Here is a 12,927-nt window from a genome sequence, read left to right on the forward strand (position 1 = left end):
GCGTGGTACTTTTAATACAGCCCCTAGTGCCTCTGTTATACATCACTAACAATAGTTCGTACTGTGCTGCCGTTACTAGTTCTGATTGATACATTTGTGGTGCGCGATGACAAAGTTATCGTCCATCGCGCGCGCACCATCTGGCGCTTACGCCAATAAATCATACTTTCGCCTGCCATCAACCTGTGTGGTTGTCTCCTACCTTTCCCCTTGACGCGACAACCCACAACTGGTGACCCGAACGTGATTTCGAACGCCATTCGCTTCACTCATGGAGGATTCACCAGCCACAGCCACATCGCAGGTTAACCACATCGCAGTTCGGCTACCGCCCTTTTGGCCTGCGAACCCTTCCATCTGGTTTGTCCAAGCCGAGTGCCAGTTCCAGCTGGCAGGTATAACAACACAGGCTACTAGATACCAGCATGTCGTCTCCTCTCGACCACCTGAGGTCGTCTCCGACGTTGCCGACATTCTATGCGCACCGATGGGGACAACACCTTACGACATCTTAAAAGCAGCCATCATCAAACGCACTACGGCCTCCGAACGTCGGCGTTTTCAACAACTGCTGTCAGCCGAGGACCTCGGGGACAGACGACCGTCCCAATTCCTGCGCCACTTGCAGGGCCTCCTCGGCGATCGGGCAGCCACCTTCGACGAATCTTTTCTGAAGGAACTTTTCCTTCAGCGTCATTTTTTGCAAGATTTCCTGGCAAATCTCACATGCTATGCATTGTTGACGGCTGTCATGACACTGATGTCATGACATGGTGGCGACATGGATGTCAACGACACTCCAGCTTTACACTGGCGTGATCTGTGCACTTGTTGTGTAGTCTCATATGCTGTAAGGCGCAAATCTTAAGAATAGAAAAACACAACCCTGTGTAATCAGGTCACAAGATTTGTTCTATACATTTGCATTCACATCCACATTGCAACCATGCCTCTATTTATCATGAATGCCCAAATGCCTGTAATTTCGTTCTGTTGTGTCTGTCTTCAATGTGTTCTAAATAGCTGAGTTCGAGCAATAAGTATAGAATAGCAGAAATTGTAGTAATACTGCATGAACCAAACCAATGGCCACTTAAAATATACACTTCATTGCACTGTACTTTCAATTACGTTGCAACTTCGTTCTCCTTACACCAGTACAGGTACGTGCTAAGTGCCCACAGTTCTTCCATTTTGACATGTCCTGTATATTACCTGATAGGAACAGGTACTCCCATTGCGTACTAGCTCACCTCTGCCTTGACTCACACTCCACCCCTAAATGCACAGCAGTGAATGAAGGATGAACGCAATATGTGCATACTACCGTCACAAAATTCTGATGTAAGTAAGGGTGTTGTAATCAGCATCTTTACAAATGGGTCTAATATGTATGAATCTGTCACTCGAAAGCCCACAGGAAAGAGTGCCCAGATGCCGTTACAATGCAAGACACTACGGCACTCATTTACATTTCGTAAGATTGAAGCTTCCTTCCTTCACATCATCCCCAGGAGAATGTGTGGCGCCTCAAGCATACTAGTTTTACTACATAACCGGCTGAAAATGCCTGTGACATATGTTACACCTTCTTATTTAGTTTGTTTCAGGGAAGCAGTTCTTCAATGCAATACGTGAAGAAAACGAAAACTAATTGTCGTACAGATATGTGGCTGGAACGTGACTAACCCTGCTTAAATGCATGAAAAACATGTCATTGTAAGAGTAGAAACCATTGCTTCAGGAATATTGTGGTTGTGTGTGCGGAATTTTTCCTTTCTTCTAAAGAGGAGTTTCGTACTACCTCTACCTCTGTTTCTTTTTGTAACCCTGCCCCCTCCCACATTTTTTTTTTTGCAATGCACCCTTATGGGTACATAAAGTTCAATAAAGTGTAATGAAATAACTATATGCCCTTCATGTGTGCCAACATAGATGTGTTTGCCCCAAATCTGTGAAACTGTTGTTGCTGTTGGGTGCTGTTAACTTGCAAACCATCCCCCCTCCCCATACGTCACCTATTAATTTCCAGAATACGCCAGCTGAAGACATCGCATGTTCATCACTGACTATTGAAGTTAGGTGGTCAGCCATGCAAAAACATCTATGTTATTTTTCTGCATATTAATCAATGTCCCACATTTCTGCTCCCAGACTTTGTCCTTGATGATGCAGTACGCCGCATTCACTACTCTAATATACTGTCTGGAGACCCCAAGACCCAAGAAGGCCGAACCAGCTGTCCTGTGCTGGTGTGGCGACGTTGGGAACTTGTAAACACATGTTCTATGAGCAGCCAAAAAGCTTTGGCTACCTCTTTCTCCTGTATATATATCGTTACTGGTGACCGTATGTCGTATTCAGAAACAGCACGTACGATAAATTGTTTCTAAACTGTGCCGGGCGCGAAGTTTACGACAAACACTGAGTTCAGGATGCGTCATCAGGTATTCGCATCTTACGGCAAAACTTTATGAGACTCATCTAGCCGTGGTAAGTAGCCGCACGATCATCGTCGCTGCATTATTGGCTGCATCACACGGCAAATCTAGACTATCGTTACGGTATGAGTGATCTTTTAAGCCACAGATAACGTTAGCCAAGACAGAACATTGTGGGCCATCGGCCCTGACGTTATCATACATGATGGCGTTATTAGCATTAAAGCCGTCTACAGACTTTAAGCCTTTCAAACTAGCCACGGTTATTCCGCCGTCTTGAGCGGCGCTTTTTGATTGCCTCGTAGGCTCCATGGGTGACCTAAACAAAGCTGTTCGCGTTTGCGCTCCGAAATAACTTATCTTACTCAGTACGTCGAAACACTACAGGGATACGATAAGTGCATGTTCCTGATGGGCAACCAGCGAGGAAAAGTCGCTTTATCCTCCTCTTGTTCTTTTGTTCGTTATCATAAGCTGTCTAAGGAACACTGCGCCGAAGTTCATTGACCATTGGTCGCAGCGATACATTGGAGACTGTTCTTGAGGAGGAGCGACGCTCTTCCCGTACTCATGACATCGTTCGAAGGCACGGGACCTTCTGTATTACTTGCTTGAATCAGTGCTACTTGCATAGCAGCAGAACAGGCGACGATTTTACACGTGCGACGAAAGTGAAAACAGGTGGTAATGATAAGAACAGTTTGTGAAAAACTTCCACAGCGAGGAAGCATGTCCCTATAGAAATTCAGTGTAGCAGACACGGTGGAACAATTGCTAAAGCATGGTTGCTTTTTTAAGATGCGTAGAATGCCACAGGATATGCGAAAGGTAGAAAAAAAAGTGGTGCTGCAGGAGCATGGAAGGCACATGGAACACAATTCTTTTACCGCCTTATACAGGGTGTCCCAGAAAACGTGTCATTGAATTATAATAAAAAAAACTACACCACCTAACATGCGGTCAACGGCATTTGTTTTTACTAGGTTTTTGCCACCTCCTGATGTGAAGGTCGTGTAACGTAAGTTTAATTATGTAAATTTTTGTGAACTGAAGTCGGAAATTTGCCAAGTAAAGATCACTTTTTTACCCCACCAATGTGAAGAACGTGTATAATTTATTCAAATTTATGATAATTGACAGGGATATTCAGGGGCTATCCCACCAGAAAAAATAGCCGAACATTATGCTCTACGGAGCTAGCGCGCGACAATTTTTTCAGCGCAACCCTTGTCAGTCCGACGAAAGGAGGTTGGAAACCCAGCCCACACCTGCAACGCAGAAAGAGATAACACAGGTATGGCTTATCACGTCCGACTTTCGCTGGGATCGCACTTTCCCTGTCCCAATTTCAAGAACTATCACTTTTTCTACTATTACTCTGTGGGCTGGGTTTGGAACCTCCTTTCGTCGGACTGCGAGCGATTGCGCTCAAAAAGTCTTGGCGAGTTATGGTTCGGTGCTACGAGAAGCATGATGTTCTGCTATTTTTTCCGATGCGATAGCTCGCGAATATCACTGTTAATTATCATGAACTTGAGTAAATTTGGCACGCTCTTCGTATTGGTGGGGTAAAAAAGAGACATTTACTTGGCAAATTTCTGAGTTCACTTCGCAAAAATGTATGTAATTAAACTTAGGTTACAAGACATTCACATCGGGAGATGGCAAAAACCCAGTAAGAACAAATGCCGTTGACCGCATGATTCTATGTGGCGTAGTTTTTTATTATAATTCATTGACACCTTTTCTGGGACACCCTGTATGAACACACTACATTCGGGAACCGTCACGCAAAATATTTCGTTTTGGAAGTTCCTGAGATAATTAGTAAGAATTAATAATAAGTAGTAGTGAGATAATAATAATGAGCGCAGCAGCGGCGATCTCATGTCCGTTAGCACGTGTGTGGTGACACCAGGTGCGTCAGCACATTTTATTGGCTGCCGATAATTGTTTGCTACTAAAGCGATCAGTCGAGACGTGGGATGGGCGATGTGATAGCAATTGCAAAAAGAAAGAAATGAAAAAGAAGGCGTGCGTGTCACTATTGGGTGACTGGCTTGACGCTCCGAATGCAGTCTGACTGATTTTTCCTCCCGATATAAGTTGATCGCCCCGGACTGGCAGTCTCACCCGAGAGACTGAAAGTTCTCTTCCGCTCCAGGATTGTGCTCTGCTGTCATAGTATACTAGCTGTTATACTATAGTATATCCCAGGACTCCTAGACCCTCTTAGGGGATCTGCCTTCAAATCATCTGGTCTCCCTTCAAATCCACGTCTGCGGCGGAGGGGGATAAAAAGGGAGTCTGCTCTCCTTAACACGGTCTGCCTCGGCGATCCGTGTCTTGAAATATGGCAGAAGGTCACGGGGCAGTATTGCTTGTAGTACTGCCCCTGGAAATATTTTGTCTACTATATCTGCTTCTCCTGACATATTTTTGTTCGAGTCCTTCAATGCTCCTGTAAGTAAGGGCGTTACTAAGGGTGGAAACGTAGTGTGAACACATACTCTGTTGGAATCGGCCCGACGATCCAGTCGAATTCAATAAAATCTTCACTAGCATAAAGACGTATCACTTGAGACATCCATGGGTTTACCCACTGGTGGATTTCTTCAACGATGGAGGTCTGAAGGTATGCCATGCAATAAAATCGGAATGCATTAGATCATGCGCAGTATAGGCCACATTTGCACAAGTGATGTGCATTTGTAAATGTCTAACGTATGTCGCATTAATCTCTGGAAATCATTGATGAAGATGGGTGTCATGTTCATATAGTCGTCGTTACATACACACACCTAAAAAAAGAGCAACGAGAACTAAGGAGTAACTCTTCACTTTTACTCCATTTTCATTCCTCTCAGTCAGTTACTCAGTCTTCCTCCCTGCTCCGTCTACTCCCGCTTCCTGTCCAAATTTTAATGAACAAGTTGTCGGTGACGCATCTATGAAATTGATAAAACCCTCAACGTGGAGATCGATTTTACGTGATCGAGTTACCTGGCCCGCAATAACCTATCCTGTGGCCCGAGGGCCGTTGACCACAAAAGAAACAGAGCTGCCCCGTCAAAAAATATGAAGAATTAGGAATAACAATAGATATTCAGGCATTGTTTTTCACCGGGACGGCGTAGTGCTTACCCGGTTTCACGGTTTCAAAAAAAGTGCACCACACCACAAGACACACACATTACTGAATACAGAGCAAACAGCTGGACTTGCCGTTGTTTGCATGGCATGACAAGATCTGCTACAAAAAGTTGGACCATCATCACTGAAAGAAAGAATCTGAGGCACAAATCTTATTGGCCACTCCTCAACGATACCCTCCATTAGGTCATTGATTTCTTTTCGCACGGCCCGATACTGGCCCTGTGTAATTCTGAATTAAAGGTCACGACAGCTTATAAACACAATAAGAAATAAATTGGCACTGTGCGTCATATGGCGCGGGCGGATTCAGAAGAATTAATTCACTAACGAATTTGTCTTTCTTTGTAACTTTAATATTTCCCATAACCACAAACCTTACCTTGAGTTGAAGAGGTCCATGCATCCCGTTTTGCAGGCACACATGAGTTGGAAGCGCAGCTGTAGCACGCAGTCAACCTGAAGAAATGGTTATATTTTGTCTGATATCAAACATCCTATACATGCGCTTCCACACTTTACCGTATCAAATTCTCTTCAAAGCATAACCCGTTATCTGAAAAACAACGCGAAAAGCATAGTGGAGCACTGAAACCGAGACCATGTGATGTTGCACTGCTAAGTTTTGAGAGATACCTTCTAGAGCGGTGTCAGTCATGTTGAAACGCATCTATGAGTAGTGTTCATCAATGCGAGGAGTACCACAGAAATGAATCGCTTCCACAATGACGAAATTCATCGAAAGTTCGGTGGTGCGGCAGGACATAATTGTTATTGACAGCGAGGACGACGGGGTGTCCGATGATGCAAACAACACTGGTCGATCAAGCCACATCATCGGTCAGATTCGAAACTGTGCCTGAAGTGATGCTACAGCCGGCGCCTAGCCGCCTACTAGTCGTGGAACATGCCTCGGTCATGTGACTTACTATCGGGAAGTGATCAGAGCAGCATCTGGGAGCGATCCTATATTCTTGGTCACGTGACCATCGAGAAATGATCGGGGCACCGTCGGGGGACGATCTTATGTTCTCTTGCGCTCTACCACTTCCTTTCGCACACGACGCCCCCATGGCGTTCCCATCCTTTCCCCGACGGCCTGTGCGGCCTGGGCAGTGTATAAATAAGGGATCATTTCAGTGCTCCTGAACGTTGTCATAACCGTTTATGAAGAACTGCGATTTCTTTTTTTCGAATCGTTTTTTATATGTTCAGCACCGGATTCCGAAAGGCAGCTTATTTATTTCTGTTGGTGTGTCAAGTGAGCCTTTCAGTAATCAATTCTGCACACACAGTCCCGCTCAACAATAACTACACCGCTCCTATTTTTTGTGCATATTTTTAGTTCATGGCATATTATGGGATTTTACGGTAACTACAGTAATTTATTTTCTGTGTGACCCTCCCTGATGTGATCTGAGGTCAATGCGGCCCAGACTCGATTTCAGTTTGAGGCTCCTGCTCTACATGAACATTATATAGTTCTTTTACTATTCACTTTACTGCGTTCCAATCAGTGCATCTTCATTTTGTTGAGCAGTATTGCTTTCCTCTATATGATGCCACTCTCTTAAGAAGTCTGAGTAAGTCATACGCACTGGAAGGTATCAGTATATAGGCCAGGCAACGCAAGCAGTCAGGGGAAAGAATGGGAACGCAACGGGGGCCTCGGCTTCTGAACGAGCGATAGTGACCGATTGGTTGCCAGTCGTGTGGGAAAGGAGAAGTAGAGCGCAAGAGAACATAAGAGTGTCGCCAAACGGTGCCCCGATCATTTCCCGACTGAGGGTCATGTGACCAAGAGTATAGATAGGATCACCCTCGATGGTGCTCTGATCACTTCCCGACACATGACCGAGGCGCTGCAAGGGACTTCTCTTCCCCGACTGCTAGGCACCGACTGTAGAAACCACGTGACCCACAGTTTCGAATCTGGCCAATCAGGTGGCTCGATCAACCGGTCGTGCTTGCATGGTCTGAGACCCTGTCGTCCTCCTTCTGCGTAACGAATGTGACCTGCCGTGCCACCGAAAATTTCGAAGAATTTCGTCATTTTTGAAGCGATTCATCGCAGGTAAGTGCTATTTCTTTCTATGGTACTCCTCGTACTGATGAACGTTACTCATAGATGCTTTTCAACATGAATGACACCGCTCTAGAAGGTTTCTCTCAAAACTTAGCAGTACAGCAGCAAATGGTTTCGATTTTAGTGCTCTAGTGTGATTTTTCCGTTGCTTTTTGGACAGCGGGTTACGTTTTAAAGAAAATATAGCTCACTAAAATGCGGAAGCGCATGTTTAGTGTATTTCACATCAGACTAAAGGTAACCGTTTCTTCTGGTTGATTCATGTGCTGCAGCTGTCTCTCCAACTCCTGCGTGCCTACAAAACTGGAAGCCTGGACATCTTCAGTTCAAGGTAAGTTTTCGTGGTTATGCGAGTTAGAGAGAACGTTATAGTTACAAAGAAAAATAAATGAATAAATGAATAAACCAATCGGCATTAATCCGAGTAAAGTTGTGGTGGTTGTTTCCCGTGTTTCCCGCTGCTTACTCGGTAACCCAGGGAAACGATGTCCGGGATACTCAACAATAACTTGTTTATTTACACAACAACAATATTTACAGAAACAAACTTACAACCCGGCGAGACTGTCCGCCTGGTACGGAGTCCGGCAGCCAAGTCGGCACCAATCGTTCGCAGGCGGCTTTTAAAAGCGCTGTGACGAAAATTACAGTTTTCGGAAATCCACCACACGTGCTAAAACATTCCCATACAACACTGTGTCCAATGTCTTACAAACTGGCTAAAAGGCTCGCCTTCTCGGAACCTTGAGACTTCTAGCCTGCTTATCTTCTGAGAACGGCTCGTACGCAGGAAGTCAGCTCTAAGCTAACTGCGATCGTAAAGGAAGTACAATACAGTCTAAATTATTCACAGTAGAGTAGTAAATACTTCAAAAAGTATTTAAAGGAGCATGGAAGTGACCCAAAAAATATGTTTAGTTTTTCGCTGCGACGTCTTCTACAACAAATAAAATGATCCATGACTTGAAAACCCAAGACGAGGTAGGGACGATAACAGACAAACACAAACACGGTCTCAAACTCAGCTGAGTTTCAGACCGTGTTTGTGTTTGTCTGTTATCGTCCCTACCTCGTCTCGGGTTTTCAAGTCATGGATCGTCACCACCAGCTCGCTTGCTACCTGACTTTCCTTTCGTTAAATAAAATGAGCTGCTGCGAAAGAACGATGAGCGCACGTAAACCACAGAGCACGCGTAAGGCTCTGATCCGCACACCAACGAATGGGTTAAAGAACCCTCTCCACATCCGAAGAGCGCCGAAGCGAAGCCGAAGACGGCGTGATGTATCAATGGCTACAGCACGTGACCAGTGACGTCCAACGCCACAGCTAAAACCTGTATAAGCGGCGCGTGAGCCAAGATGAAAAAAACAAAGAAAAAAAGGCACCGAAGCAGCTTCTACGCCACGCGGGGCTCGTGCCTCTCGCCCGCGACTGCCGTTCTCCGCCTGTCTTTTGTAAATTTTATTGCGCAGTGACGTTAAACCGCAGACTTAAAATATTTTGCATAGTGACTCCTTGTGGACAGCTTAACAAACGAAGCACGATTTCGGGTCATGTTAAATGTCACTTCTATGCTCCTTTAAGATAGATTCAAAATACTAGAGTCATGATTAAATGCAAAGATTTAGGCTGTGAAATTAGACGCAAAAAGTAACGTAGGCTTTCTTCGCTCTCAAGGGGAAAGGCGGCACCCAGTAAAAAGAACAGAACTCCATAAAATGGATTCCTTTGTGACCCCGAGAACATGCCAATTATCTGCTCCCCTTTCTTTGTAACCCTTAGTTTATCTCTTGGTTTCCTCTTCGTCACCATACTTTGCCTCGGCCCAGTTGCTCTTTTTCTGGAATTGTAACAAGCAAGTTGCTAGCCAGCCCTGTTAACCCCTCTTCCCCGTAGTCGTCGCACGACACGTGGCGCGAGGTTGGCAAACGGATGGATTGTAATGAAAGCTCAATATTTGCCAATGGCCCCATCAAAATCAAACCAGTTTGCATATTCCCCGAAAGGATAAAAGTAATTGGAGTATTGAGTAGCAAATACGAAAAAAAAGTATTTTAAATAGAGTACAAAATACCGTTCTGTAAAAATACTGAGTAAGCTACTTAAATACCAACACAAGTATTTAAGATACAGTATTTGAAGTAGGATACTCCAAATACCTACATGTCTGCACTGGACCACTACCGGGCCGTGCGAAAAGAAATCAATGCCTTGATGAAGGTTATCTATGAAGACTCCACCACAAGATTTCTGCCTCAGAGCCTTTATTCCACTGACGATGGTCAAGATTTTCCTTGCCAGATCGTATCATGGCATGTGACAACGGTATGCCTATCTATTTGCAGTATATACAATAATGTGTGTGTTTATGGTGTTGTGCACGTTTCTTGAACAGTGTAATCCTGACCCGAAACTATCTTATTCTTCCAGAATCCACCCCGCACTTCGGTTACAACACTGAACGTACCTTGCTGTGACGTTTGCTTTTGCAAGAAGTACGGTCTGGTATGCGTTGTTTTTGTTTGAAAAAGACTTCCGGTATCCATAATAACAAGCTTTCAGAGCAAAAAGCCAAAAACAAGGCATCTTGTTGATGCATGAATATTTTTCACAGTTCTCTTAAAGACAGAGGCACGAGACGTATTACATGTATTACATGTGCATTATTGGTTCTAAAATTGTTAGGGCTGTGCGAGTACTCGAAATTTCGAGTTCGAGTCGAGTCGATCTCATACTCGACTCGAACTCGACTCGACTCGACAAATGATGACTCGTCAACTTTCGAGTACTCGATATCGTTTCCAGCTCGATTTAGATCCACATTAAAATCCATCACATATAAGATATAACCTGTCACAACGATTCATTCCACCATTTGGAAACACGCATTTGGCGCAGCCGCGATCGCTCTCACAATTCCGCCATCTTCTTTTCACTATTAGCTTCGGCTAACCTCGACTTGGCTACAGACTGAGTAGTGGCTATGAGTGGCAAACCGGCTTCAACTGGCTACTGCTGGCCATGGAAGCGTCTCGCGCGCGGAAGCGTGTTCGACATGGGAGGAGCGCACTTCGTAGTTTCGTTTGTTCGGCCGAACAGTCTGTTTCGGTTGTACTAGTTCATAAAACTGCCTCAAAAGAGTGACACACTGCACACAACCGAAAAAGGCTGGAAGCCATGTGTAGGACTACGAAAATTTCCGGTACTAACGCTTCCTTACCGCGCAGAGGCGATCACCGGTAATCGACGCTTTATGAGCGGCGCTACTCGGCCACTAAAGTAGATTTGGACAAGTGGTCACATTTGTTAGATACTATAAACACTACAGAATGAGTTCCATTTTCACTCTTATCTTGTCCTTGTAGTAGTGATTTATAAAGTTGGCCCTGTGCCAAGGAGGCAGTGTGGAGACTCTATCTTGGTTGCGGCATCGCGTTCCCGCGGGAGACCTTTTTCGCAAATGCGCAATACTCGTATTTGAAGCATATCTGAATTAGATTTCGTTTGTTACAACGCAAATAACAACTCTGAAGGTGTTAGACAATCAGATATTTGTCCTGCATGTGTGGGCATGTATAACTTGCACTATTGCTGTTCTTCCTGTCTCAAAACCAACCGGGACGAATGGAAGAGTGGTGAAATAGCAATAAGTGGTAAAACAGGAAAGTTGAGCCTGAAACTAATGTTTTCAGCGGAAATTACGATGTTAATTTCCGTTTTACTCCTACAATGAACTCTCTCACTCAGTTACATGAACAACATGCACGGTTAACGTTATTTTCCAAAACTCATTAACTTATTTTCAGGTATTATTTTTGACAAAGATTGCCGCGTTTTGTATATTTTAGAACTTGTAGATTGATATTTTTGTTCGAAATACACACATATCTTCATGAGGTTTCTGCTGTTACACCAATTTTTTGGTGTCCCAAAATCAATTTTAGGAATACATGGATAGCTTTGTTTAAGAAACTTACATCATTCGATAGGGCATTCATTTGGCTACATTTTCCTTTATAGCAACATATTTTGAAGTGATACTGTCAGCAACAACAACAACAACAACAAAAATTTGTCAACCCACCGAAAAATGTGTTAAACCACACGTTGTAGGCAGACCAGTTTTCCTAACCATAACTTTTAAATATTTTATGGTTGCAATATTCATTTAGCAATGCTGCCTTAGGTGGCACATTGTTTTCATAAAGCTCTTATAATCCTCATTCATTCCATTTTTTGTTAACTGTAGCACAGAAGAACATTTTTAAGGGGAAGTTGGCCAAAAAGTCGTGCTACAGCAGCTTGAAATTTTATATCTATCTTCCTGTTTCTATACATTACCTATCATTTAATGGAATGCCAACTACTCGAACTCGACTCGATACTCGAAACAGGGATTTGGTATTACTCGAACTCGACTCGAACTCGAAAATTTTGCTACTCGCACAGCCCTAAAAATTATACGTATATTACCCTTGTGTTAGCAAAGGTGCACAAATATTTTGTTCTCTTAAAGGGACTATGAAACGATTTTTTTCTTCGTTTCGTTCGAAAGAAGCCATTTTTCTGAATCTAGAACCGAAATTTTACTTTCGTCGCGCGAGCGGATTTCTCAGGAGCGAATTTAAACGGAGCGGCGAAGGGAGGACAGCTGGCGCCGCACCGTGACGAGCAGCCGAGCGGAGACACAACGGGTAACTTGACGCGACCACGGCACTCTTCGAGCGTCGGCGACGCATCTCTGACGTCAATGCTGCTGGTGGTGGTGATGGAATGCTTGCCGTAGTTGGCCACGCTCAGGCGCGCAACGCCACAACTCACGTCAGTACTGAGAGCCGCACAGTTGCCATATCATGACACTTCAAGACCAGTAAATGTCGGGCACGCGACAAGCGTGTTGCTTGAGAGCACAAGCCTTTTGGCACATGCCTGAGGTGACACAACCACAAATGTGAATATTTGGCACTTGACCAATGCGTCAGTTTTTAGCAAAGCAGTGACGCTAGAAAGTGTGACGAACCCGTGTTAAGAGTGGAGTAATTAGGGATTTTTTGTGCGCCCAACGCATCGTGTTCCCAACCATAACAGCTCCGAAAAAGGCAAACGAGTTGAGGCGGAGATTTGGGCAAGTTGGTCTGTGTGTGCATTTGTTTGTTCTTCGTGTCCGGTCTCTGCGCTGTTTTTACGTAGTTTTTACGTAACGAAACGACTTATGATCCTTGAAGCATTTCAGTGACTCCCCCTTT

At 44.4% G+C, this 12,927-nt stretch overlaps 1 protein-coding gene across 3 annotated transcripts in view; it reads right to left on the reverse strand.

Annotated features, from left to right (window-relative positions):
• Positions 1-12,927, reverse strand: part of LOC135393060 (lysosomal alpha-mannosidase-like) — a 492,848-nt gene that overhangs the window by 99,753 nt on the left and 380,168 nt on the right. For all 3 annotated transcript variants that reach the window (XM_064623632.1, XM_064623631.1, XM_064623633.1), the window contains one exon: positions 4,952-5,070. In XM_064623632.1, the coding sequence (XP_064479702.1) occupies positions 4,952-5,070 (119 nt within the window). The remainder of the gene's footprint in view (positions 1-4,951; positions 5,071-12,927) is intronic.

Source organism: Ornithodoros turicata, chromosome 4, assembly GCF_037126465.1.
Source record: "Ornithodoros turicata isolate Travis chromosome 4, ASM3712646v1, whole genome shotgun sequence".
Taxonomy (NCBI): Eukaryota; Metazoa; Arthropoda; class Arachnida; order Ixodida; family Argasidae; genus Ornithodoros; species Ornithodoros turicata.